Consider the following 26,368-nt stretch of genomic DNA (forward strand, 5'->3'; position numbering starts at 1 on the left):
ACAGTATTAAATATGAACTGGGGTATCTGCAGCAGGGGCCTGGCTACAATAAGTCTCCTTTGGACCATTATATTACTCCACGCTCTCTCTCAAAGCGAGGCTGGCTTTCACGATACCCATGCCTTTTATTCACATTTGGCTATTCTTCCCAAATATCTCTCCCTCTCTCAATATCTTCTCTTTCTCTGTCCATCCCTCTCTCCACATCTAATCTCTTTCTCCTTCATTCCTTCTTTCGCTACCCCTCCCTCCCTCCTCACAGCCTCTACCTCCTCTCTTCCTTATTCCCCCCTCTTTCTCCTCTCTCTCTCTCTCCCTCTCTCCCTCTCCCCCCCACTTCCCTCTCTGCAACCTGTGGCTAATCCTGCTGGCAGACATGCTACGCCTCCAGTAAGAAGATTTGCTGATTCAGACTCCAGTCTCTGGAGGCGATCAAGTAATGAAACGCACATGTGAGCCCTCTCACGCACACAGGCCCATAAAACAGGCGTTTTACTGGAATGGAGCTGGACCAAGCGCAGTTTGGTGAAGCATTAAAAAGAGAAAAAAAATTACAATGTGGATAGATTTTATTGTTGTCGTCAAATTAAGTTCTGTACTTTTTTTGTATCGTTGAATAGTGTGTGATTTAGAGAGGTTTCGTTTGCTGTTTGAATGTGATCAGCTCTAATTTGATGGCTTGAAATCCTCTTAGCTTGTTTGGTTGAAATCTCAACCAGTGGAAATGCAGAATAAACAAACCCTATAGGTCTGACTTCTTTCATATTAAAAGTCATTTCTACTTTACTGTCTGTCATCATACAGGTCTACTACAGGAGTAGTCCAAAACAACATAGGCTACATTTAGCATCTAAACAAAATAATCATAACAAAAAGACCAGAACTTCAAAATAAAAACAGGGGACTCAACTGTGTAAAGTAGTCAACTACAGCGCTAGCAGCACAGATGACCCAACACAGTGTGTGTGTGTGAGAGAGAAACAGCCGCCATTTGGTTCCCATTCACCGCGTATCCATTTATTGTCCTGCCTGCATTATGCCCCAAGTTACTGCAATCAGCACTTAGTACAATTCTACTGATTCATCACAATGCCTGTGCAGTCTGTGTGCCCCCCTCCACCAAAGGAGTGCCATTCCCACCCCGACTATACCACAGCTGCCATCAGCTCTATTGAGTTCCCACCACATTAGAGCATACTGCCCCATTGGGTCTTTGACTTTAGAAGGGGTATGGCTATCTATCATAGGCTTGAGAAAGTGGAACAGAAAGGCATATTTGAACATGGAGCAGCCCACCCCCCCTTCAGAAAATGTCTCAGTATAGCAGATGTTCTTCACCCCGAGCACTAAAGAGGCCCCCGAAAAGGAGAATGCTCTATTATCTCAATCTCCAGCTATGCAGGCAGAGTGTACTCTCCCAGTCTTCACTGTCTCATTCTCTCCCTCTCATTCCTGAGTCTCTCTCTGGTGGAGCTGCAATGGGACCAACTTTCATACTATTTACCTTTTTACTGGATACAAACACCCTATATCTCTCTCCTAGATGCCAACTCTTCCCTCTCAGTGTAAAGCTCCCTCATCTCTTTCTCTCACTCTCTTTATTTTTGTCTGCGTCATACTCTTGTCGCCCTTGCCTACTGCACTGCATTCACATGCATAAAAGCATGACCAACTACGCAGTTCCAAAACAGCCAACACAGCACTCATCTGGGTGCATACATTAAGCATTTTTGTCCAGTCCTAGCTAATGACGTATATAAACCCTGGATTGCTGATGCTACGCATTGGCTATTGAGAGGTTTTGAAGCCACCGGTCGGCCATATTGGCACTTCCTAGTAAGAGCAGTCCTCCATAAGAATGAATGGAATTCTACAGTATTTCAATTAAATGTTTCAAGGACAACATTACATGTATTTAAGTATTTTGTTGTTGTAGTGGGGACAGTAACATTGGTACTCTCAACAACAACAAAACAAGGAAAATGTTGTATCTTTTTGTTTAGCTCACATATAATTTTAAAGTATGCATTAAGGTGTCTGTAATAATACATTTTTCAAAAACAAATGTAGACAATAAATGCATTTCTATAGCTTCCAAAATCTTTTTATTTTTCACAATTGAGGAGGAGTACCAAGATGGCTGTTCAGTGGCTTCAATACAGCGCCCCGCCGTCAGTCATCCAGGGTTTATAAACATCATTGGTCTATACACTCTAGAGACGTTATACACGGATCGTAGCGCAGTGTTGCAATGCCTGTTTTCCTCACAAAAGGGGCAGCTCCTTGTAATACGCTCCGGCATTCAACGTACTTTTGTGCTACCTGAAAATGGAGACGTGCCGTATCATTCCTTAAGGAGCCGTGGGGGCAGTGTTATCGCTCGGTTCCTTGATCTGATCTATAGGCTATGCATCAAAGCAGCATATTCTGCATAGATAACAAAACATTAAATCTCAGTGACTGCTCAAACAATAAGACAAACATTGTAGCCTTATTGGAATACCCCCAAAAAGGTATTATGTTGAGAAGTAATAACTACTGCTACACTGTAAAAACAGCTGGTAGCCTTTTCTCCATGATATTACATTCTATTTTTAGCCGATATGGGATCAAATACATTGAAGCAGCTTCTCAAATTGGGATAATGTTGTAGGATAAACTGGCGAGTAGGCTATAAGATCATTTGCCAGGGCAAATCATTTCTAAATCGTATTATTTCACATAGCTTGCTCGCTGTTTTTAGCCAGATAGCTAGCAAGCTGTTAGCGGAGTAACCTACAGCCTACTGGTAGGCACAAAACGAAGTAATGCAAATCAAACCTAAACTTTCATTACATGCACGTGAAGCCTGCAGAAAGCTTTATATTTAAAAAATGGCATGAATCTGCATCTGGAAACGCACTGATAAAAAGGCAGTCTTATAGAAAAGATAAGGTGACTTACATCTGATAAACATGCATAACGGTGTTAGAAATAAAATGCTACCATTACAGCAAGAGACTAGAGTAACATTTAGGTTACCTCCATTCCATTTACATTACAGTTGCATGAGAGGGAGAATGTCTCCAAAGAATGACAAATATGTAAGCCTGTTGATAAGCGTCGGGAAATATAACAGCATCAAAGATTTCCTTGAGCAAGACGGAGCACGTAGCCTATGTGCCTTGTACGGACTTGTTGGTAAACAACCAGTTTGGCAGAATTCACTTCAACCATTTCGAAGAACATTCTGTGAAACTGTTGAGACTGATAAAAGCCAGCGTAAATCATAAGCATTCAACTAAACCCTTAGCGCTTCTTTACACTAGACTAGTTTGACAACACATAACAGTTCCATGACGCACATTCTTGCAGTGTAAAGAGACAGATCTAGATACGCATCTCTTTCCCAAGCCACCTCTGTAGGTAGTGTGGAACACATCTACATCACATACCCCCCTCTGAATGGTACACTGTAAAGATAATGGCTCTCCAAAGCCACACGTCCCTGCAAGAATTGCCTTAATACCAGTGACGGCATTTTTGTTCTGTTAGCCAAATTGAAAATTAAAGGCTTTTAAAATGTCCGCACATTTGTGAATCGTTGCATTAATCAAGTGTGCAACACTATGTTCAATATGGCTTAAATGATAAGCTCCAGTTTAGTTTGAAAAGTGATCCTTATTTTGTTTGTCTATATTTGGCTACTGTGGTATGCTAATAGCTGCACACACACATCTGCAATAAAGCACATAAGACCATCCATCAATCATCACAAGTTATTCAAATGTTGTCCATGGGAGGCAACTGGAATGGGAGATTTCACAATTGAATTATGGTATGCATGGCAGTAGGTAGGGTTAGCATCTATTATGGTTATGGTATCAATGGGCAAACCAATTCAATCACAACAGTTGTCAGCACTCCTGTCTGCTGGTACCCACTGCTAGGCCAGTGGTGACTAAATAAAACCTCATAAATATTGCTGCTTATAAACCAGAGAAACTTCTAGTGTGCTGTTTTTGTCACGCAAGCAACAACTTCAGCTGCTTAAAAACAGCCTCACAACACCAGGATCAACCACTATTTAAAAATGTGTTACTAGGGTGGAGCCTGCCAGCCAAAAAGAGTGAATGGAAGTTTTGAACTGAAAGTGACGGTTTCTTCTTCTCAGTGGTTTTTTGGCCCAGAGTGAAGTTCCTCTTTGCTGGCTGGCTGGCTACGTGCCTCTCAGTCGAGAGGCCCAGGAAAGGAGCAGCAGCACGCTGGTGTTTTAAAAAGCCTGGGAGCTGGAATGAGCCGGAATGTTTCCCCAAGCCCAGTCCAGCCCTCTCTCTCTTTCTCTCTCCACATCTGCTGCTCTGAAGTAAACCCCTGTGGCTCAGTGAGAGCAGAGGCCTCTTTCCAAGCCTCCACTCTCCTCCCTCTTGCTCCCCCATCCGGGGCCGACTCCAGGAACATTATCAAAACATTAAAAAGAGGAGTAGGGTGAGAGAAAAAAAAGCTGAAGCACTGGAGGAAAGGGAGAGAGAGCGGATCTGACAGAATCCCCAGTGCCAGGCAATAAATCACAAGCACTCTGAAGCAACAAGACTCTCGCTCCCGCCCACAGCCCTCCTCAGAACCTCTCCCCCTTAGCCTCCCCAGGCCCCAAGCCTCCCAGACTCTCTCCTCTGCCCCCCAGCCAGTCTTCAGCCCTGATCACTCAGCTCACCAACAGCTTTCCCAGCCTTCAGCCCATTCCCTCCAGCCACTTTCTTCTCGCGCCCAGCCTCAAGCTCTCCCTGCGTCTAACCCCCTTTCCGTAACTGGGACACAGAGACTTTCTTCTCCTGGTGCTACATTCACACTTGCTCTGGGCTCAGCGCCAACACTCAACTATTCAACCATTCAACACATGCCCCCTTCATATGGCTCCTCGCTCACCCTGCTAGCCCCAGCTAAAGAATTTCACAATCGCACCACAAAGGACAGGGAATGGAAACCAGGCAACCACAGCTTGTTTTATAGGTGAGCAGAGAGGACTACCAAAGAGCCCGCATACAGGATACGGCGTCTTTAAAGATGCATGTCTTTCTTCTTACAAAGTCTTGTAGCCCTGAGTGGCCATATAGAAATGTGTTGGTTTTGCCTGAAATAACCTGGGTTGTTTCTTTTATAATAGCTCACTTGTTATTTTCTACGACGGTAGATAAATTATGTATCATTTAAAAAAATAACAAGTCAATGGTGTGATATGCAATCTCGTTGACTCAAGGCTTTTCCACAACACAAAAATGACTCACGTTATCTTTTGTGAATGGAATATCAACCCCCCCCCCACCACAAAGGCCGGAAGGAGATATTTTCTTAACCAGGCAAAAATAATCTCCCTAAAAATATGCCCAATGCAAAAAGACAAGCTTCCAGATCAGATCCGGGTCATTTATGTCACATGTAGATTAGTCGGCAGAAAATACAAACAGTGCCTTTGGAAAGTATTCAGACCGAATGCATTAGAAAATAAAAACTGAAATATCACATTTACATAAGTATTCAGACCCTTTACTCAGTACTTTGTTGAAGCACATTTGGCAGCGATTACAGCCTTGAGTCTTCTTGAGTATGATGCTACAAGCTTGGCACACCTGTATTTGGGGAGTTTCTTACATTCTTCTCTGCAAATCCTCTCAAGCTCTGTCAGGTTGGATGGGGAGCTTTGCTGTACAGCTATTTTCAGGTCTCTCCAGAGATGTTCGATCGGGTTCAAGTCCGGGCTCTGGCTGGGCCACTCAAGGACATTCAGAGACTTGTCCCGAAGCCACTCCTGCATTGTCTTGGCTGTGTGCGTAGGGTCATTGTCCTGTTGGAAGGTGAACCTTCGCCCAAGTCTGAGGTCCTGAGCACACTGGAGCAGGTTTTCATCAAGGATCTCTGTACTTTTGCTCCGTTCATCTTTGCCTCGATCCTGACTAGTCTCCCAGTCCCTGCCGCTGAAAAACATCCCCACAGCATGATGCTGCCACCACCATGGTTCACAGTAGGGATGGTGCCAGGTTTCCCCAAACGTGACGCTTGGCATTCAGGCCAAGGAGTTCAATATTGGTTTCATCAGACCAAAGAATCTTGTTCCTCATTAACTGAGAGTCTTTAGGTGCCTTTTGGCAAACTCCAAGCGTGCTGTCATGTGCCTTTTCCTGAGGAGAGGCCACTAACATAAAGGCCTGATTAGTGGAGTGCTGGAGAGATGGTTGTCCTTCTGGAAGGTTCTCCCATCTCCACAGAGGAACTCTAGAGCGCTGTCTGAGTGACTATTGGGTTTTAGGTCACCTCCCTGACCAAGGCTATTCTCCCCCGATTGCTCAGTTTGGCCGGGCGGCCAGCTCTAGGAAGAGTCTTGGTGGTTCCACGTAGGATGACAACAAGTCAGTTCGTCAAATTTCTGCCCTTCTAGAGCTGCCCCGGTCAACTGTAAGTGCTGTATTGTGAAGTGGAAAGATCTAGGAGCAACAACGGCTCAGCCGCGAAGTGGTAGGACACACAAGCTCACAGAACAGGACTGCCGAGTGCTGAAGCGCGTAAAAAACGTCTGTCCTCGGTTGCAACACTCACGAGTTACAAACTGCCTCTGGAAGCAACATTAGTACAAGAACTGTGTCGGGTACTTCATGAAAACGGGTTTCCATGGCCGAGCAGCCGCACACAAGCCTAAGATCACCATGCACAATGCCAAGCATCGGCTGGAGTGGTGTAAAGCTCGCCGCCATTGGACTCTGGAGCAGTGGAAACGCGTTCTCTGGAGTGATGAATCACGCTTCACCATCTGGCAGTCCGACAGTTGAATCTGGGTTTGTCGGATGCCAGGATGCCCCAAATCATAGTGCCAACTGTAAAGTTTGGTGGAGGAGGAATAATGGTCTGGGGCTGTTTTTTATGGTTCGGGCTAGGCCCCTTAGTTCCAGGGAAGGGAAATCTTAACGCTAAAGCATACAATGACATTCTAGACGATTCTGTGCTTCCAACTTTGTGGCAACAGTTTGGGGAAGGCCCTTTCCTGTTTCAGCATGACAATGCCCCTGTGCACAAAGCGAGTTCCATAAAGAAATAGTGTTGAGATCAGTGTGGAAGAACTTGACTGGCCTGCACAGAGCCCTGACCTCAACCCCAATCGAACACCTTTGGGATGAATTGGAACGCAGACTGCGAGCCAGGCCTAATCGCCCAACATTAGTGACCAACCTCACTAATGCTCTTGGCTGAATGGAAGCAAGTCCCTGCAGCAATGTTTCAACATCTACAGCCGTGGTCAAATGTTTTGAGAATGACACAAGTATTGGTCTTCAGAAAGTTTGCTGGTTCAGTGTTTTTAGATATTTTTGTCAGATGTTACTATGGTATACTGAAGTATAATTACAAGCATTCCATAAGTGTCAAAGGCTTTTATTGACAATTACATTAAGTTTATGCAAAGAGTCAAAGAGTACTTGCAGTGTTGACCCTTCTTTTTCAAGACCTCTGCAATCCGCCCTGGCATGCTGTCAATTAACTTCCCATTCTTGCATAATCAATGCTTGGAGTTTGTGGGTTTTTGTTTGTCCACCCGCCTCTTGAGGATTGACCACAAGTTCTCAATGGGATTAAGGTCTGGGGAGTTTCCTGGCCATGGACCCAACATTTCGATGTTTTGTTCCCCGAGCCACTTAGTTATCACTTTTGCCTTATGGCAAGGCGCTCCATCATGCTGGAAAAGGCATTGTTCATCATCAAACTGTTCTTGGATGGTTGGGAGAAGTTGCTCTCGGAGGATGTGTTGGTACCATTCTTTATTCATGGCTGTGTTCTTAGGCAAAATTGTGAGTGAGCCCACTCCTTTGGCTTAGAAGCAACCCCACACATGAATGGTCTCAGGATGCTTTACTGTTGGCATGACACAGGACTGATGGTAGCGCTCACCTTGTCTTTGCCGGACAAGGTGTTTTCCGGATGCCCCAAACAATCGGAAAGGGGATTCATCAGAGAAAATGACTTTACCCCAGTCCTCAGCAGTCCAATCCCTGTACCTTTTGCAGAATATCAGTCTGTCCCTGATGTTTTTCCTGGAGAGAAGTGGCTTCCTTGCTGCCCTTCTTGACACCAGGCCATCCTCCAAAAGGTCTTCGCCTCACTGTGCGTGCAGATGCACTCACACCTGCCTGCTGCTATTCCTGAGCAAGCTCTGCACTGGTGGTGCCCCGATCCCGCAGCTGAATCTGCTTTAGGAGACGGTCCTGGCGCTTGCTGGACTTTCTTGGGTGCCCTGAAGCCTTCTTCACAACAATTGAACCTCTCTCCTTGAAGTTCTTGATGATCCGATAAATGGTTGATTTAGGTGCAATCTTACTAGCAGCAATATCCTTGCCTGTGAAGCACTTTTTGTGCAAAGCAATGATGACAGCTCGTGTTTCCTTGCAAGTAACCATGGTTAACAGAGGAAGAACAATGATTTCAAGCACCACCCTCCTTTTAAAGCTTCCAGTCTGTTATTCTAACTCAATCAGCATGACAGAGTGATCCTTGTCCTCGTCAACACTCTCACCTGTCCCCTGTAGCTCAGTTGGTAGAGCATGGCACTTGCAACGCCAGGGTTGTGGGTTCGTTTCCCATGGGGGGCCAGTATGAAAATGTATGCACTCACTAACTGTACGTCGCTCTGGATAAGAGCGTCTGCTAAATGACTAAAATGTCAAATGTAAAAATGTGTTAACGAGAGAATCACTGACATGATGTCAGCTGGTCCTTTTGTGGCAGGGCTGAAATGCAGTGGAAATGTTTTTTTGGGATTACGTTTATTTTCATGGCATAGAGGGCCTTTGTTGCAATTATTTGCAATTCATCTGATCACTCTTCATAACATTCTGGAGTATATGCAAATTGCCATCATAAAAACTGAGGCAGCAGACTTTGTGAAAATGAATGTGTGTGTCATTCTCTAAACCTTTGACCACAACTGTAGATGAAAGCAATCCCAGAAGAGTGGAGGCTGTTATAGCAGCAAAGGGGGGACCAACTCGATATTAATTCCCAGGCTTTTGAAATGAGATGTTCGAAGAGCAGGTGTCCACATACTTTTGGTCATGTAGTGTAGAATGACAGGCGAAAAAACAACTACTTTGTGCCTAAAGGAAATTGAATTGTATCTCTTTTCGATGTAGGCCAAGAGGAGTAACAAAGGGGAGTGCTCCAGCGGTCCAATCAGTGGGCTGGTACCAGGTGCTGCGCAGCACCACAATGCACTGGGCGCTGGACCCGAGCCAAGCACCATTGTCCTCCGGCCCTGGTTAGCATTCAGTGGGGCTACTGTGAGCACTGCCACTTGTTATCAAGGCTGACATTGTAGTCCCACCATCTAAACCCTCTTTCTCTGCTAGTGTTTGACGCTGGGCCAAAGTAACCACATGGACCAAACTGCATGGGCAAGTGCAAATGAGGTAACTGAAACAAAAAACTAAAAGGAAACCATGTCAACTGACTTGCTTGGGCAAGTCGAGGAAATGGCTCCATTGCAAACATTGGCACGTAGGCTATACCAATCGGACATTTAGTAAACGGTCTAGAAATCAACATTCCCTAGCGAATTCTCATTGTAAACTTCACAGGGTGAAATTTTGTTTCGTTTAGCGTGACCAAAAAGCACACATCCTGCTATAAGAGCGTCTGCTAAATGATGTAAATGTAACCAACAAGCAAGGCCTCTTTACCCATTCTCTACAATGACGAAGAGGGACAAAAATTTAAATAATAATCGTGATAATCGTGCGGACCCTTGATTTTTTAAATCTCATGTCCTCTGCAATTGAGGCGGCTTGAGAACACCTCTGCTTTTTTCCAACTCCATGGCAACAGGTTTCCACAGGCCCTAATAAAAGGCTTTGCTGCGTGGAGATCTGCTAACTGAGTTAGCAATAAACTGGGAACTGGTTCGAATGGCCAATCGCTTAAGATAGTATAGGCTAATACTTTGTAGATCGCCCAATGGGAAACGTGATTGCGTCAGGGCATTTCCATGTAAAAAGCCCCATAAGCACTAACATGTTAAGTTCATAGGAGCACATCAAATTGGGTGTCAAATGAAAGCGAAGAGTCTTAAAAAATGTTTTATTCAAGCATATACATTTTTCAACCGTTTTCCATCTTAACATTTTTGAATAAGCAAAGGCTTTGATTTCTAGTCAAACAGATGGTTAAGGGGTCTTAGAAAACATATAGCAGAAAAAAATGTTTTAGAAATACATTAAATCCCAATGTTGAAGTAAAGACCACTGCCAACTAATATCAACATTTATATTTCGTTTTGCAGAAATTATTTGCTTTCTGTAAGTGTAAGAAATATTGCCTAATGTCTTGTCATTCTGTTACCAAAAACTCATATCTTTAAGATATTTTCTAATTTCTCTTCCTCATGAGGAAGGAGGATAATAAAAGTTCACAGAAGTAACAAGTAAAAGTAGACCTACCAATTTGTTCGCGTTTTTACTGATAAGTTGGTTTATGTGATTAAAACACATGATTCTGTTACCAAATCAGTAACATAATGACCAAAAACTCTGTAACAGAATGACTAAAACACAAACCACAGTTGGGTCACCTGCTACTGTCTTCCCTTCCACTGGCATACTGTTATGTTCAGCTCATAACTGTTTTCTTTCTGTCACGTGGTGGTCAAAGCAAGTGTGTGAAAACAGTCTGGACAACCCCTCCCTCTCTTCTCTCTCCAGTTAATATCACCTACCTCTCCCGGCTCTTACTGACATCTACCCATGAGCCCCCTCTCTTTCCATTTACTGTAACCAGCCCTATTACCCACTGAGCACCGACCGACATCGGACGTGCATGGATGTTGAAAAGTAGTTGAAATTTGGTCAGTCCAAATCTGAACCAATCATAGACGTCTGTTTCACAAGCTCGGACAAAACAGTACAGTAGAGCACAGTACAGTAACGAAAAGAAAAGCAGAGGTCAGTGCAATACAGCAGAGTTTGGAGCAGTACCGTAGAGCACACCAGAGTATTTACATTTTACATTTTAGTCATTTAGCAGACGCTCTTATCTATAATTTACTGTATTGTACTATACTGCACTGAACTCTACTATTGTACTGTAGTGAACTATACTTTATAGGGCTCTCAAACGTATAAAATAATTAATTTTAGAATTTGCTCAAATTTGGCCCTAAAAAAATATTTGTTCCATTAAGAAAGCAGTACATAGAGTTACAGGCTACTATGTTTTGATTATAAGGGACGGAAACACAAAACAATCTGTATCAGAATGTTTTTAATAGCATTTTCACCATAATCAGCACAAAAGTTACTAAAATACAGCTATTAATGCTCACAATGTTCAAGTAGGCCTACTTCCTCTTATGAATGTTCTTGAAGTTTAACACTTGCACGCACACACACACTCAAGTACTGTTAAAATCAGGCATTCTAAATCAAAAGGGATGCTATAAAAATTTGATTGAATTCAAATGGATTTACCCCTAGGCTACTTATCCATGTTCTTCAACATGAACTCACAAGCTGCTACTACTAGAATTGGACGTCTATGATTGGTCCAGACCAACCAAATTAGGTCTTGTTTAGGGCGGAGCTCATGAAAATAATATCCAATGTGTAGAATAATACCCAAATATGCAAAGGAGGATATTCAATTATCCTACCTACCTTTGTGTACCTATTGAGGATAAATCACCATGAAGAGAATTATGCATTACTGTATAGTACAGATCAGGGAGTCATGATGTTACTATCATTCTGTTACCGGGTGATAATCCACTTCACTTACTGTAGTTCAATAAGCAAAACAGATTTTTTTCTAACTCAAGATGTCATATCATAGATCACACCCCATTCTTTCTGCACACATCTTTGAATCTTAATTTGGGGTGGATATTTAACCTCTAAAAGTCTAAGCCGTTGGGGGTGGGGGGGGTTCTACTAAGCTAACATATGGAATTGTTTTAAGATGGTCATACCATGGATCATTAAGCTATTTCATTTTGAATTATAAAGACCCCTTTAGGTATAAAATATACAGTGCCTTCGGAAAGTATTCAGACCCCTTGACTTTTTCCACATTTTGTTACGTTACAGCCTTATTCTAAAATTGATTTTCCCCCCCCTCAATCTACACAAAATACCCCATAATGACGAAGTGAAAATAGGTTTTTAGAAATGTTTTCAAATTTATGAAAAAATTTAAAACAGAAATACCTTAATCAGACCCTTTGCTACAAGACTCGAAATTGAGCTCAGGTGCATCCTGTTTCCATTGATCATCCTTGAGATGTTTCTACAACTTGATTGGAGTGCACCTGTGGTAAATTCAATTGATTGGACATGATTTGGAAAGGCACACACCTGTCTATATAAAGGTCCCACAGCTGACAGTGCATGTCAGAGCAAAAACCAAGCCATGAGGTCAAAGGAATTGTCCGTTGAGCTCCGAGACAGGATTGTGTCGAGGCACAGATCTGGGCAAGGGTACCAAAACAATTCTGCAGCATTGAAGGTCCCCAAGAACACAGTGGCCTCCATCATTCTTAAATGGAAGAAGTTTGGAACCACCAAGACTCTTCCTGGAGCTGGCCGCCCGACCAAACTGAGCAACCCGGAAGCCAGCCGCACCAATGTGTCGGAAGAAACACTGTTCAACTGATGACCGAAGTCAGCTTGCAGATGCCCGGCCGACCACAAGGAGTCGCTAGAGCACAATGAGTCAAGGAAAGCCCCCCGGCCAAACCCTTTCCTAACACGGACAACGTTGGGCCAATTGTGCGTCACCCTATGGGGCTCCCGGTCACGGCCGGGGATCGTACCCCAGGCTGTAGTGGCGCCTCAGCACTGCGAGGCAGTGCCTTACACCGCTGCGCCACTCGGGAGGCCGAGTAAATGTGTTTTTGTACAATTTTCTGTGGAAATTGTTAAAAGTAGTCATTGTGCATACAGTTGTATGGTTTGTTTAACTTTGCAATCAATGGTTTTTGTTTGGCATACTTTTAAAGTGAAAAATCTGGGTCTCCGCGTCATTCTGTTTAACGTGGAATTGCCCTTCAGCAAAAACACAACAAAGACCACATCCATCAGGCATTGTTTGCTTTGGTCTGTTACATAAATTATCGTTTTCGCTATCCATTTGCTGTAGGGAGAGAACAAGTCTTATAAATGTTAGGCTTTGGAATCCTCTTGTACGATTTCAATATGAGGTGTCTATAACCGGCTGTGTCTTAGCTACAACACAGCCAATGAATGTGCAACATGAGCTGTGGAACACAATACTACCCTGGAGCAGAGTGTAAATGGAACCATGAAGTGAACCAAATAGGTTTAACTACTACTGTGGTTGGACTAAATCGCTTCCAAACAGACTCAATGGTGAAGTTCAGGAACAAAGTCTGAAATGACACAAATGCAGTAATGCACTAACTCAAAATAAAATGCAACGTTATAACACCAGGTTATTGAGTCTTTCAAATGCTTTCAAAAAGAAGCATATACCACTGAGGGATGATTGAACACTCAATTTAGGGGTAGGGTATTCGCAAAGCAGCCTACCATCTGGATTTGCTTTGTGGGTGAAAAAGTATCTTAGATTAAATACAACAAAGGGTTTGTATGGGGTGAGGTATCTAAAACTCAGTGGTCATGTTACCAAGAGATTAGTCCATCACGGCAGGGTTTACATGTCAGCTTGGCTGCAAACCAATGGTGGATTAGTCTTTGGTATGTCATTGTGTTTCAGCAACTGGTTGTTAATGCAGGAGAAAAGTTTGGCTTAACTGCGTGGAGCCCTACTCAATCAAAACCTGTGTGGGGCATGTAAAAAATAAATAAAATAATACCCATGTGATGTGAAATTATGTTTCATTGCTTCTCTGTTGATACTGAACATTGTTTTGTTTAGTACTGTACAAAATCACAACTGCATCCCAATACCAGGTCCCAGAAACATGGTATTGGGGTTCGGTTGAAGAAGGCAGACTGTTAATAACTGACCTTGTTCATCACCAGAGTCGGCCTTGGAAGAGCCCGGGGCCACGGGTAAAGGTCTGGGGGGTCTCGGCTTGGGAGTGGGAGGAGAGATCCTTTTCTTCCCAATGAATTCCACATATGTCCCGGGGAAGTCCCCCTTTTCCTGAGTGGTTTCATTAAAGCCAGGCAGCCAGCCAATGTCCTCAGGCCTTTCCTCCAGGCCGTCACTGTACCCGAGGGCCCCCAGGGCCCCTTTGGTCACTGTTAAGATGTCCCCCACATGGAGGTCAATGTCCTCCTCTCTCTCCTTCTTGTAGTCGTAAAGTGCCCTGTACTGATATCCTTCCGCGGCCATCGTGATGACCTTTTTTCACAGGGGTGTTATTTCTTTAGAAAATAAACACTGTATGAATAACTTGTTCGGGCAGGTCCGCCAATTGGTTACAGAGTCCCACCAATTGGTTACTCTTCTTGTTTTTCTGAGAATGTATTAACTGAGCAAACACACGTCGGCCAAAAAAGCTAAACACAACACACAACACATGTATTGAACGTTCTAGTCCTCAATAGTTATTTGGGTGATTATGGTGTTTTAACTTGTCTTCGGGTCATTCTCAAAAGCACCCCTATGGTGCCTCCGGCAGTGTGTTTCCATCAGTATATGGCCTGCAACAGTGGCCTTGAGAATGTACCCCTGACCTGCAATACAGAGCAGAAGAAGCCATTTGCAACATGTTGCGTAAGACAATACTTAATCATCAAGTACAGCTTAGTGGTTGCGGCTACATTTACAAGAAAGGAACCAGCAACAATACCGAATACTCTCATATGGTGGTTTCCTCACTAGTGCCAATATGATTCGTTCTGCTGAATAAACTCAATATTCAAACAAACAGTGGTTGAATGAGCACCAAAATACCCCAGTTATAAACTAACTAAACAACTTTTAAGTTTACATCATGCCTGAGATGGAACGCAAACAGACATACAGTAGCTAGATTTTTTTGATTATTTTTAATAGCTCATACTTTTCATCCATGATGAATGCCAATAAAACACGGTAGCGTATGCACCAGTCACGTAGCTAAATTGGCTACAATGTAACTCTACAACAAGCAATACAAATGCAGTTTTGGTAAGCTAGCTAAACTATATTGTTGCACTATACAGCAGCACAGTACCATCTAGGATAGTTAGCTACTGTAACTAGCTACCTAACGCCAACTAGTGCTAGCTTTACCACAGACAATGGGCTTTAGGCTCAAATGACGCCTGACATGTTGACAGCTAATTGGTAAATTAACATGAACTAGTCTGAAAAGTGTTCACGTTATGTAAGGCTTGATGACGAGTAACGTTTCGCATGAATAACGTAACAACATTTAATTTAATTATCACTAGCTAGCTGTGTTGCATGGCTAACGACGAGCAATCGAAGTGTCTAACTAGCAAGTTCCGTTATCAAACTTTAACTACTTTATTTTTTAACAATATGACGTTATACGCTATGCCAATAAATGTACATAATTACTTGCAAGTAAAGCGATACGGGATAGCATTCAATGCTGACGTTAGCAATGCATACTGGCTAAATACTGTGCTAACGTGCTAGCCTTCATGGCTAGCTAGCGACACATACTAAGCACACGGCTTGAGACGAGAACAACTCACTTGCATGAAGAGTGCCCAGGTTGAGACGAATCGGATGAATTCTCCTTCCTTCCCGTGTGCGCACACAATTCCACTCCTATCCCCAAAATATACCTCGTTACGCGTTAGCCACACAAAGACAAAAGCCTTTGGAAGTACCGATAAAGGTGTCGATCAATCGACCAAATTAGTCCAGGACTTAAACAATGGGTTTTAATCTTCTTTACTATAGCTACGACTCGTACTCTGTCGATAGCAAGTTTACGTGCAAATTTCAGCGAGGTTGCGTGGTATTCGGAGAGGCATGGTAGTGGCGTAACCATACTGGTGAGTAGGAGGAGTCTTCTTCTTCTTCGGTGGGGTTAACGGCGGTTGGCATCCAACATCCATTACCGCCTCCAACTGGACTATAGTATAAATACATTATACTTTGTGATACAAAATGGGAAAGGGGAAAGTAAAAAAAACACCCTTCCAACTAACCCTAGCTACACTCATTAAAACCAGTGGCGTGTATTCATGTATGCCAAGGGAAGCCAGGCTTTCCCAAAAAAGTGACAGAAATTAAATACAAAATACATATAAAATAATGTATCTTTCATCTGTCTGTGTTTTCCTTCAATTCGCAAGAGGCTGAACCTATCTATGTAACTCTGTGTTGTTGTTTTTATCGCACTGCTTTGCTTTATCTTGGCCAGGTCGCAGTTGTAAATGAGAACTTGTTCTCAACTGGTTTACCTGGTTAAATAAAGGTGAAATAAAATAAAATAAAATAAATCTCACTAGAGAAACATCAGAGCGAGCAAAACAGCGCCCCCTATGTCTCTGTATGTATAGCCCATCTATCTGATGCTGCCTGGTCAAAAAGAGTATGATATTGTTGCCACCCGTAGCATTGAATGCAAGGGAAGCCAGCGAGCATTTGGCCTCCCTTGATATTTTTTTAAAATACAATAATAGCCAATCAGCGTTGAGCTAAACTGAGTGAGCTCAACTGTGAATGGTCCTGTCGCACCAAAAAACAGTGTCAAGGGAAGCAAGTTTGGATTTGGCTTCAGACCAATCACATCACATCGAGCCAAACGTTATTGACAGAAAAAAACTTGAATTGTTACATCTCGTTGTGTTGTTATCCTCCAGAGAATAGCTAGCTAGCTAAAATTGGTCCTTTCCAAAATTAGCCATGGACGGAGATAGGGATTTGGACTTGTGGTTTTACTTAATTATCCTTGCTGGCTAATGATTATAACAGCGATTCTGATCCAACCATAAATTCATACATTGTGCATCTGGCCTGAGAGGATGGAATTTCAATATGTAGCTAGATGTAGTAGGCTAATGTTAACTAGCTGGCTAATCATTGAAGTTAGGCTATCGAGCAAGCATTTTAGCCAGGTAGCCTAGGACAACAAAATCTAAAAGTGTGAACCATTTCGGCAACATTTTACATTTCCATTTTAGTCATTTAGCAGACGCTTTTATCCAGAGCGACTTACAGTTAGTTAGTGCATACATTTTCATACTGGCCCCCCGTGGGAAACAAACCCACAACCCTGGCATTGCAAGCGCCATGCTCTACCAACTGAGCTACAGGGGACAGGAAAGATAGGAGGATGGCATTGGCGTTTCTCCACAAGTAGGGTGAGTCAACATGTTTTTTCTACTTACGCGCAAACACACACACAACATACAGAAATCAGTACCATGGACAGCCACATTATATTTAGCTTACGTTGATTGGACTAAATCGTTTTTGGAATCTTTTAGTTGTCACTGTATTAGACTAAGCATAGGGGATTTGATGATGTTGAAGTGTTGAAGTTGAAATGGTGCTGGACTAGTGGAGCTAGCTCCTGTTTTCTTTGCGATTTGGGGTAACTCTCCGGTGTTCTAAATCAATAATTGTTTAGTAGTCCGAAAATGTTGGAAACATTAACTTGATTGACCATGCTTTGGGTCATTTAACTGTTTGCTACATGCAATATGCTTTGTGGACTCCACCGGACAGATGTTGCTTTCCGGTTTTGTGATGAAACAAAGGTGTGGTTGAATTTATTCTGCCACTGTGTCTTATTGTCTCGGCCTTAGGCCTATGCTGTATATCACGGTGGCAAGGTATATGAACAAACAGGTTATAGAGCAAACAATGCAATTATCACAACACATACTGTATGTTCTAATATGGCTTTATTTTCCTGGCTTGGCTTCCCCAGTGATTTTACCCACGCACTACTACTGTTCAAAACCCACTACCCCATTCCACTACTTTGACCCTATCTGCTCCTGTACCATGCCAACGGCCTGGGAGGACGGGACACCACCACTCAATACACCCTGTAACTCTTTTGAAGTAAAATCTCGTACACCCAAGTACTTCTCTGCAGCTGCCATCACAACATCTATTTTCTGTGATTTATGTTCCATTTCTGCGGTACAGTTGATAACCATTGATATGAACACTAAGAAGCCAACCTTACTGAAACATACTGTATCACTCGTTGGCCTATCCGTCTCTGCTGGCACAGATCTACTACCCACAGGGATCCTCTCAGGATCCCTCACCCTTGACCCATCCTCCTCTACTTTCTTCACTGCCTCTGCATTCGACGCCTTCTGCACTACTCTGACTCTGGCACTCTCAACCTGCCTCACTCATAATGACACTTCCGATCCACAGCAACATGGTTAACCCTATAGTTGACACACAAAACGTTTGTCACCGAAACGACACAATCCTCTGTCCCATGCCCTTCTGCACACTTCCCACATCTTGGAATCTCCCTCCTACACACTGCTGCCACATGACCATAAACGTGGCACCTGAAACACTGCAGTGGATTTGGCACTCAAAAAGTAACACAAGAAAATTACTTAACAATAACGAGGTGGTACCGGTACTGAGTCAATGTGCGGGCGTACAGGTTAGTAGAGGTCATTTGTGAAGTGACTATGCATAGATAATAAACAGTGAGTTGCAGTGGGGGGGGGGGGGTTGGATGTCAGGAAGCCTCTGTAGCGCCTTACGTTCAGATGCCGAGCAGTTGCCATACCAGGTGGTGATGCAACCGGTCAGGATGATCTCGATGGTGCAGCTGTATAACTTTTTGAGGATCTGGGGACCCATGCAAAATCTGAGGAGGAAAAGGTGTTGTCGTGCCCTCTTCACAACTGTCTTGGTGTGTTTGGACCATGATAGTTTGTTGGTGATGTGGACACCAAGGAACTTTAAACTCTTGACCCGCTCCACTTCAGCCCCGTTGATGTTAATGGGGGCCTGTTCGGCCCTCCTTTTCCTATAGTCCACGATCAGCTCCTTTGTCTTGCTCCTAGCACCAAACTGCCAGGTCTCTGACTTCCTCCCTATAGGCTGTCTCTTTGTTGTCAGTGATCAGGTCTACTACTGTTGTGTCGTCAGCAAACTTAATGATGGTTTTGGAGTCGTGCTTGGCCACGCAGTCGTGGGTGAACAGGGAGTACAGGAAGGGACTAAGCACGCATCCCTGAGGAGCCCCAGTGTTGAGAATCAGCGTGGCGGATGTGTTGTTGCCTACCCTTACCACCTGGGGACAGCCCGTCAGGAAGTCCAGGATCCAGTTGCAGAGGGAGGTGTTTAGTCCCAGGGTCCTTAGCTTAGTGATGAGCTTTGTGAGCACTATGGTGTTGAACGCTGAGCTGTAGTCAATGAACAGCATTCTCAGATAGGTGTTCCTTTTGTCCAGGTGGGAAAGGGCAGTGTGGAGTGCGATTGATGTTGCATCATCTGTGGATCTGTTGGGGCGGTATGCGAATTGGAGTGGGTTTAGGGTTTCCGGCACGATGGTGTTGATGTGAGCCATGACCAGCCTTTCAAAGCACTTCATGGCTACCGACGTGAGGGCTACGGGGCGGTAATCATTTAGGCAGGTTACCTTCGCTTTCTTGGGCACAGGGACTATGGTGGTCTGTTTAAAACATGTAGGTATTACAGACTCGGTCAGGGAGAGGTTGAAAATGTCAGTGAAGACACTTGCCAGTTGGTCCACACATGCTTTGAGTACACGTCCTGGTAATCCATCATAAATACTGCACCCTCAACTTGAAAACCCCTTTGCTAGTTATACAATCATGTGACTAAGACATTTGCTGAAAAGAAAATGGAAAATGAGACATTGTTTTGTTAAATAGTCATGACTGGTTCGAGATATCTGTCATAAGACGACGGTGGCAAAAGATATCATTGCTACTTAACACGGATCCAAGTTCAGTTTTGAGCTCCACCGGCGTCATTGGCGTGGGGTTAGTTGGACGTTTCTGACTGGTGTTGGAACTGTGACAACAGACAGCCTCTCCCCGCTTGGTTCGATGGGATATGTAGTGATTTTGCCAACACAGCCAGATACAGTGGCTTGCGGAAGTATTCAACCCCCTTGGCATTTTTCCTATTTTGTTGCCTTCCAACCTGGAATTAAAATTGATATTTTGGGGGTTTGAATCATTTGATTTACACAACATGCCTACCACTTTGAAGATGCAAAATATTTTTTATTGTGAAACAAACAAGAAATAAGACAAAAAAACAGAAAACTTGAGTGTGCATAACTATTCACCCCCCAAAAGTCAAGACTTTGTAGAGCCACCTTTTGCAGCAATTACAGCTGCAAGTCTCTTGGGGTATGTCTCTATAAGCTTGGCACATCTAGCCACTGGGATTTTTGCCCATTCTTCAAGGCAAAACTGCTCCAGCTCCTTCAAGTTGGATGGGTTCCGCTGGTGTATAACAATCTTTAAGTCATACCACAGATTCTCAATTGGATTGTGGTCTGGGCTTTGACTAGGCCATTCCAAGACATTTAAATGTTTCCCCTTAAACCACTCGAGTGTTGCTTTAGCAGTATGCTTAGGGTCATTGTCCTGCTAGAAGGTGAATCTCCGTCCCAGTCTGAAATCTCTTGAAGACTGAAACAGGTTTCCCTCAAGAATATCCCTGTATTTAGGGCCATCCATCATTCCTTCAATTCTGACCAGTTTCCCAGTCCCTGCGATGGAAAAACATCCCCACAGCATGATGCTGCCACCACCATGCTTCACTGTGGGGATGGTGTTCTCGGGGTGATGAGAGGTGATGGGTTTTGCGCCAGACATAGCGTTTTCCTTGATGGCCAAAAAGCTCAATTTTAGTCTAATCTGACCAGAGTACCTTCTTCCATATGTTTGGGGAGTCTCCCACATGGCTTTTGGCGAACACCAAACATGTTTGCTTATTTTTTTCTTTAAGCAATGGCTTTTTTCTGGCCACTCTTCCATAAAGCTCCCGAGTGGCGCAGTGGTCTAAGGCACTGCATCTCAGTGCTTGAGGTGTCACTACAGACCCCCTGGTTCGATTCCAGGCTGTATCACAACCGGCCGTGATTGGGAGTCCCATAGGGCGGCGCACAATTGGCCCAGCATCGTCCGGGTTTGGCCATCATTGTAAATAAGAATTTGCCTGGTAAAATAAAAGCCCAGCTTTGTGGAGTGTACGACTTAAAGTGGTCCTATGGACAGATACTCCAATCTCTGCTGTGGAGCTTTGCAGCTCCTTCAGGGTTATCTTTGTTGCCTCTCTGATTAATGCCCTCCTTGCCTGGTCTGTGAGTTTTGGTGGGCGGCCCTCTCTTGGCAGGTTTGTTGTGGTGCAATATTCGTAAAAAAAATTTATAATGGATTTAATTGTGCTCCGTGGGATGCTCCTATGGGGCCTTTCAGAACAGGTGTATACAGTTGAAGTCGGAAGTTTACATACACTTAGGTTGGAGTTATTAAAACTCGTTTTTCAACCACTCCACAAATTTCTTGTTAACAAACTATAGTTTTGGAAAGTCGGTTAGGTGCATGACACAAGTAATTTGTCCAACAATTGTTTACAGACAGATTATTTCACTTATAATTCACAATTCCAGTGGGTCAGAAGTTTACATACACTAAGTTGACTGTGCCTTTAAACAGCTTGGAAAATTCCAGAAAATGATGTCATGGCTTTAGAAACTTCTGATAGGCTAATTGATATCATTTGAGTCAATTGGAGGTATACCTGTGGATGTATTTCAAGGCCTACCTTCAAACTCTGTGCCTCTTTCCTTTTTCATGGGAAAATCAAAAGAAATCAGCCAAGAACTCAGATGGTCAAAAATTGTAGACCTCCACAAATCTGATTCTTCCCTGGGAGCAATTTCCAAACGCCTGAAGGTACCAAATTCATCTGTACAAACAATAGTATGCAAGTATAAACACCATGGGACCACGCAGCTGTCATACTGCTCAGGAAGGAGACGCGTTCTGTCTCCTAGAGATTAACGTACTTTGGTTCAAAAAAGTGCAAATCCCAGAACAACAGCAAAGGACCTTGTGAAGATGCTGGAGGAAACAGGTACAAAAGTATCTATATCCACAGTAAAACGAGTCCTATATCGACATAACCTGAAAGGCCGCTCAGCAAGGAAGAAGCCACTGCTCCAAAACCGCCATAAAAAAGCCAGACTACGGTTTGCAACTGCACATGGGGACAAAGATAGTACTTTTTGGAGAAATTTCCTCTGGTCTGATGAAACAAAAACTGTTTGGCCATAATGACCATCGTTATGTTTGGAGGAAAAAGGGGGTTGCTTGCAAGCCAAAGAACACCATCCCAACCGTGAAGCACGGAGGTGGCAGCATCATGCTGTGGGGGTGCTTTGCTGCAGGAGGGACTGGTGCACTTCACAAAATAGATGGCATCATGAGGAAGGAAAATAATGTGGATATATTGAAGCAACATCTCAAGACATCAATCAGGAAGTTAAAGCTTGGTCGCAAATGGGTCTTCCAAATGGACAATGACCCAAGCATACTTCCAAAGTTGTGACAAAATGGCTTAAGGACAACAAAGTCAAGGTATTGGAGTGGCCATCACAAAGCCCTGACCTCAATCCTATATTAAATGTGTGGGCAGAACTGAAAAAGCATGTGCGAGCAAGGAGGCCTACAAACCTGACTCAGTTACACCAGCTCTGTCAGGATGAATGAGCCAAAATTCACCCAACATATTGTGGGAAGCTTGTGGAAGGCTACCTGAAACGTTTGACCCAAGTTAAACAATTTAAAGGCAATGCTACCAAATACTAATTGAGTGTATGTAAACTTCTGACCCACTGGGAATGTGATGAAAGAAATAAAAGCTGAAATAAATAATTCTCTCTACTATTATTCTGACATTTCAAATTCTTAAAATGAAGTGGTGATCCTAACTGACCTAAGACAGGGAATTTTTATTAGGATTAAAAGTCAGGAATTGTGAAAAACTAAGTTTAAATGTATTTGGCTAAGGTGTATGTAAACTTCCGACTTCAACTGTATCTACTGAGATCATGTGACACTTAGATGGCACACAGGTGGACTTTATTTAACTAATTGTGTGACTTCTGAAGGTAATTGGTTGCACCAGATCTTATTTAGGAGCTTCATAGCAAAGGGGGTGAATACATATGCACGCACCAATTTTCCGTTATTTATTTATTTGAATTTTTTGAAACAAGTAATTTTTTTATTTTCACTTTACCAATTTGGACTTTTTTGTGTATGTCCATTACATAAAATCCATTTAAATTATAGGTTGTAATGCAACAAAATAGGAAAAACGCCAAAGGGGATGAATACTTTTGCAAGGCACTGAATGTACACAGTCCTGGTTTTAATGTGTGACACAGTCCTGTACCCTTAACCTTTTTAAACTGACTATCGTATTTATTAATATAATGTCTATTCCAGGAATGTCACGAGTTAACTGACACGATAAAACTTGAGAAAATAGCAACTCTACAGAGCGCATTGACTACAATGAATGACTAAATTACTTCTGGACAAAAATGGTCCGTGGAGGTCCTCCTCACCCCCCAATAACGATTCTAATGCCGCGTTCAAAACAACTGGGAACTGGGAACTAGTAAATCTCTGACTTCCAACTTCAGTGCGTCTAAGACAACTGGGAACATATTTTGAATGGTAATTTAACTCAGATTTCCATGTTGAGATCTCGGGCATCCTTCTAGAGCTCATATTTTCCAAGTTCCCAGTTGTCTTGAAAGCAACCCCCCAATTGATTCCAGACACAGAAGAGAACTAGCTACATTATGGTATGAAAACCACTCCCATTGTAGCTGAAGCATAGGAGTGCCAAAGAGGTCCATGGAAACTTAGTTTCAAAACTCTGTGCAGTGCTGTGACGCACATTATGGCTATATGATTAGCCTATTTACCATATACTGTACATATTTGTTTTTATTTATTTATCTAAATCCTATTGAGATAAAATATATTTTACAAGGTTGTCCCAAGAAGGCAGCAACTTTTGGGAAGTGAAGTATCTAGATATCAAGATTATCTTTTTTCTGAGGGGATCTCCTATACCTTTACACTGAAGCATGTGTTGAGCTCAATTCAAAAGGCCACTTGTTCCTCCTCATACACATTTCATTGCTCAGAATTTCATTAAACCTAAGTGGTCTCATCATAAATTATGAGCATGCGTTCATGTTTTATTTTTTCCAAGAAATGGGAGAGGCTTCTGGAGAACTAGAGATAAATCATTAATTTATTGTAATAAAACCATCTAGGCTTACTAGATACCTACAGAGGGGACTTTCCAGAGCCTTTTTCTTGCTGCTTTCTCCAAAGGATAAAGAGCTTTTGAGGGAATTTTCTTGAAAATGTAGGTTTAATGTTCTTTAATTGTGTCACACTTTATTCATCAGAATAACTAGATTTTATGGAAATCTAAGGGACCACAAATTCAATCAAAAAAGCTGGGCTGCTGCCTGCATGATTCATAACTGAGCCTTTCATAAACAGGAAGGGCACTTAATTATATTAATCCACATCTGTAGCATTTGAATAGGCTATATTGTGAATACATAGTGTCTCCTCTATTAATTGATACACTTCATAACATTGATATAGCAGCCTAACAACTGTTCATCACAGATTGTGCATAAGAAATTGTGAATTCCGGTGTCATAGCCTAATAAAAAACAACTTGCTACTGAAAAAGTGAATCTCTAATTCAGATACAGTGTTCATCAAATTAGCAAACAAGGAAAACTCCAAGGTGCTAGCTAGCTCAATGTATTCAATGGTACATTAATTGAAAAGCAGCAGAGCCCCTACTTCAATTCCATTCTTCCCCATCAGTCAGTTTCCAATATGGAGTTCACAGGAATCCTTCAGAGTACACAATCTCAGGCGCATGACTGTGAATGTGGGTGGCTTAATTATGGTGGGGGGGGGGGGGCTGGGCTGGTAGAAATCCCCTGGCAAGTATAGGCCTACTGTCCAGGAAGCACTAAAGGAGCTGTAAGCAGCTTTGTGCAGGAATAGACCCCTAAAGTGCTCTCCAGTCTCCCAAGCATCAATGCACGCCACCTTTCAGATATGAGGAAGGCCAAGAGGAGACGTAGCAAACATGAGAAGGGTCATAATATCAGCCAAGGAATGGTGGAGCCTATGTTGAAATTGCAAATAGGAATGCTTGGAAGGTTTAAGGATGACATTTCCATCTTCTCCCAAAGCACAGGGTTTGTGGATTTTTTTTATTTTTAAGGTTTATCGCATGAACCTTGATCAAACATTCTTGACTTACTGTGTGTGAATTGGTCTATTTGACTGGAATCATCTCTGGAGGTTCACTCGTCTTATCTTATTTATCCATAACTCCTGAGTGGCGCAGTGGTCTAAGGCACTGCATCGCAGTGCTAACTGTGCCACTAGAGATCCTGGTTCGAATCCAGGCTCTGTCGCAGCCGGCCGCGACCGGGAGACTCATGAGCGGCGCACAATTGGTCCAGGGTAGGGGAGGGAATGGCCGGCAGGGATGTAGCTCAGTTGATAGAGCATGGCGTTTGCAACGCCAGGGTTGTGGGTTCGATTCCCACAGGGGGACCACTATAAAAAAAAAAAAAATATTCACTAACTGTAAGTCGCTCTGGATAAGAGCGTCTGCTAAATGACTAAAATGTAAATAACAATCATTGCTCTTTATAGATGCCTTTGCCATTTACATGCCAAGTAATCTCAAATTCCCTCTTAGTTATTTAATGAGATTGATTGGGATCCAATTAAGCACTTAGAAATTCATAACATAGTGTACGAATGGGAATTCGTAACATATCATATATATATATTTTTTGCAGGACGTAACGCATCATATGAAATGGATGACGTTGTACACAATTCTGCACAATTTTCAGGGCCCCGTTTTTGGCTCATGAGCCGCTTCTTTCAAAACTACTGTCTGAAATTATACAAAACCTTTATAATGGCTCTTTAACTCTATGATCTGAATATACAAATATTTAATTAAATGTTTACACAATGTACATACAGTCATATCAAATATAATATGTCCTCCCCTTTCTGAGATGAAAGAGGAATATACAGTTGAGAAGCATAGATTGGATTTGGAGTTCTGTTGCCAACGATGATGGAAAATAATTTTTTAACCATATAATCCCTACATTCACCCACCCATGATTAAACAATGGATCATGCAGGCTCTGGGCTGGCTATCCATCGGCTATTGTATATACTGTAGGTTCTCTTAACTGTTATGTAACAGAAAATGAATAGGAAAGACTGAATTTACGAAAGTCAACAGTTATTATTGTTTAGTGCTGTGAGGATGCTGGAAATGTCTGATGTAGATGTTAGTTAGTAGAGCAGATAGATAGTGGCTGTGCCTGTGATTGCCACTCAGTAGTACT

General features: G+C 42.9%; 1 protein-coding gene across 1 annotated transcript in view; it reads right to left on the reverse strand.

Annotated features, from left to right (window-relative positions):
• Positions 1-15,936, reverse strand: part of LOC121541581 (phosphatidylinositol 3-kinase regulatory subunit alpha) — a 39,106-nt gene extending 23,170 nt beyond the window's left edge. Inside the window, exons 1-2 of the mRNA XM_041850689.2 lie at positions 15,642-15,936; positions 13,995-14,669 (exon numbers count right to left, since the gene is read on the reverse strand). Coding sequence (XP_041706623.2) covers positions 13,995-14,325 — 331 coding nt within the window. The 5' untranslated portion in view covers positions 14,326-14,669; positions 15,642-15,936. The remainder of the gene's footprint in view (positions 1-13,994; positions 14,670-15,641) is intronic.
• Positions 15,937-26,368: the final 10,432 nt, after the last annotated feature.

The sequence above is a fragment of the Coregonus clupeaformis genome, chromosome 27 (genome assembly GCF_020615455.1).
Source record: "Coregonus clupeaformis isolate EN_2021a chromosome 27, ASM2061545v1, whole genome shotgun sequence".
Taxonomy (NCBI): domain Eukaryota; kingdom Metazoa; phylum Chordata; class Actinopteri; order Salmoniformes; family Salmonidae; genus Coregonus; species Coregonus clupeaformis.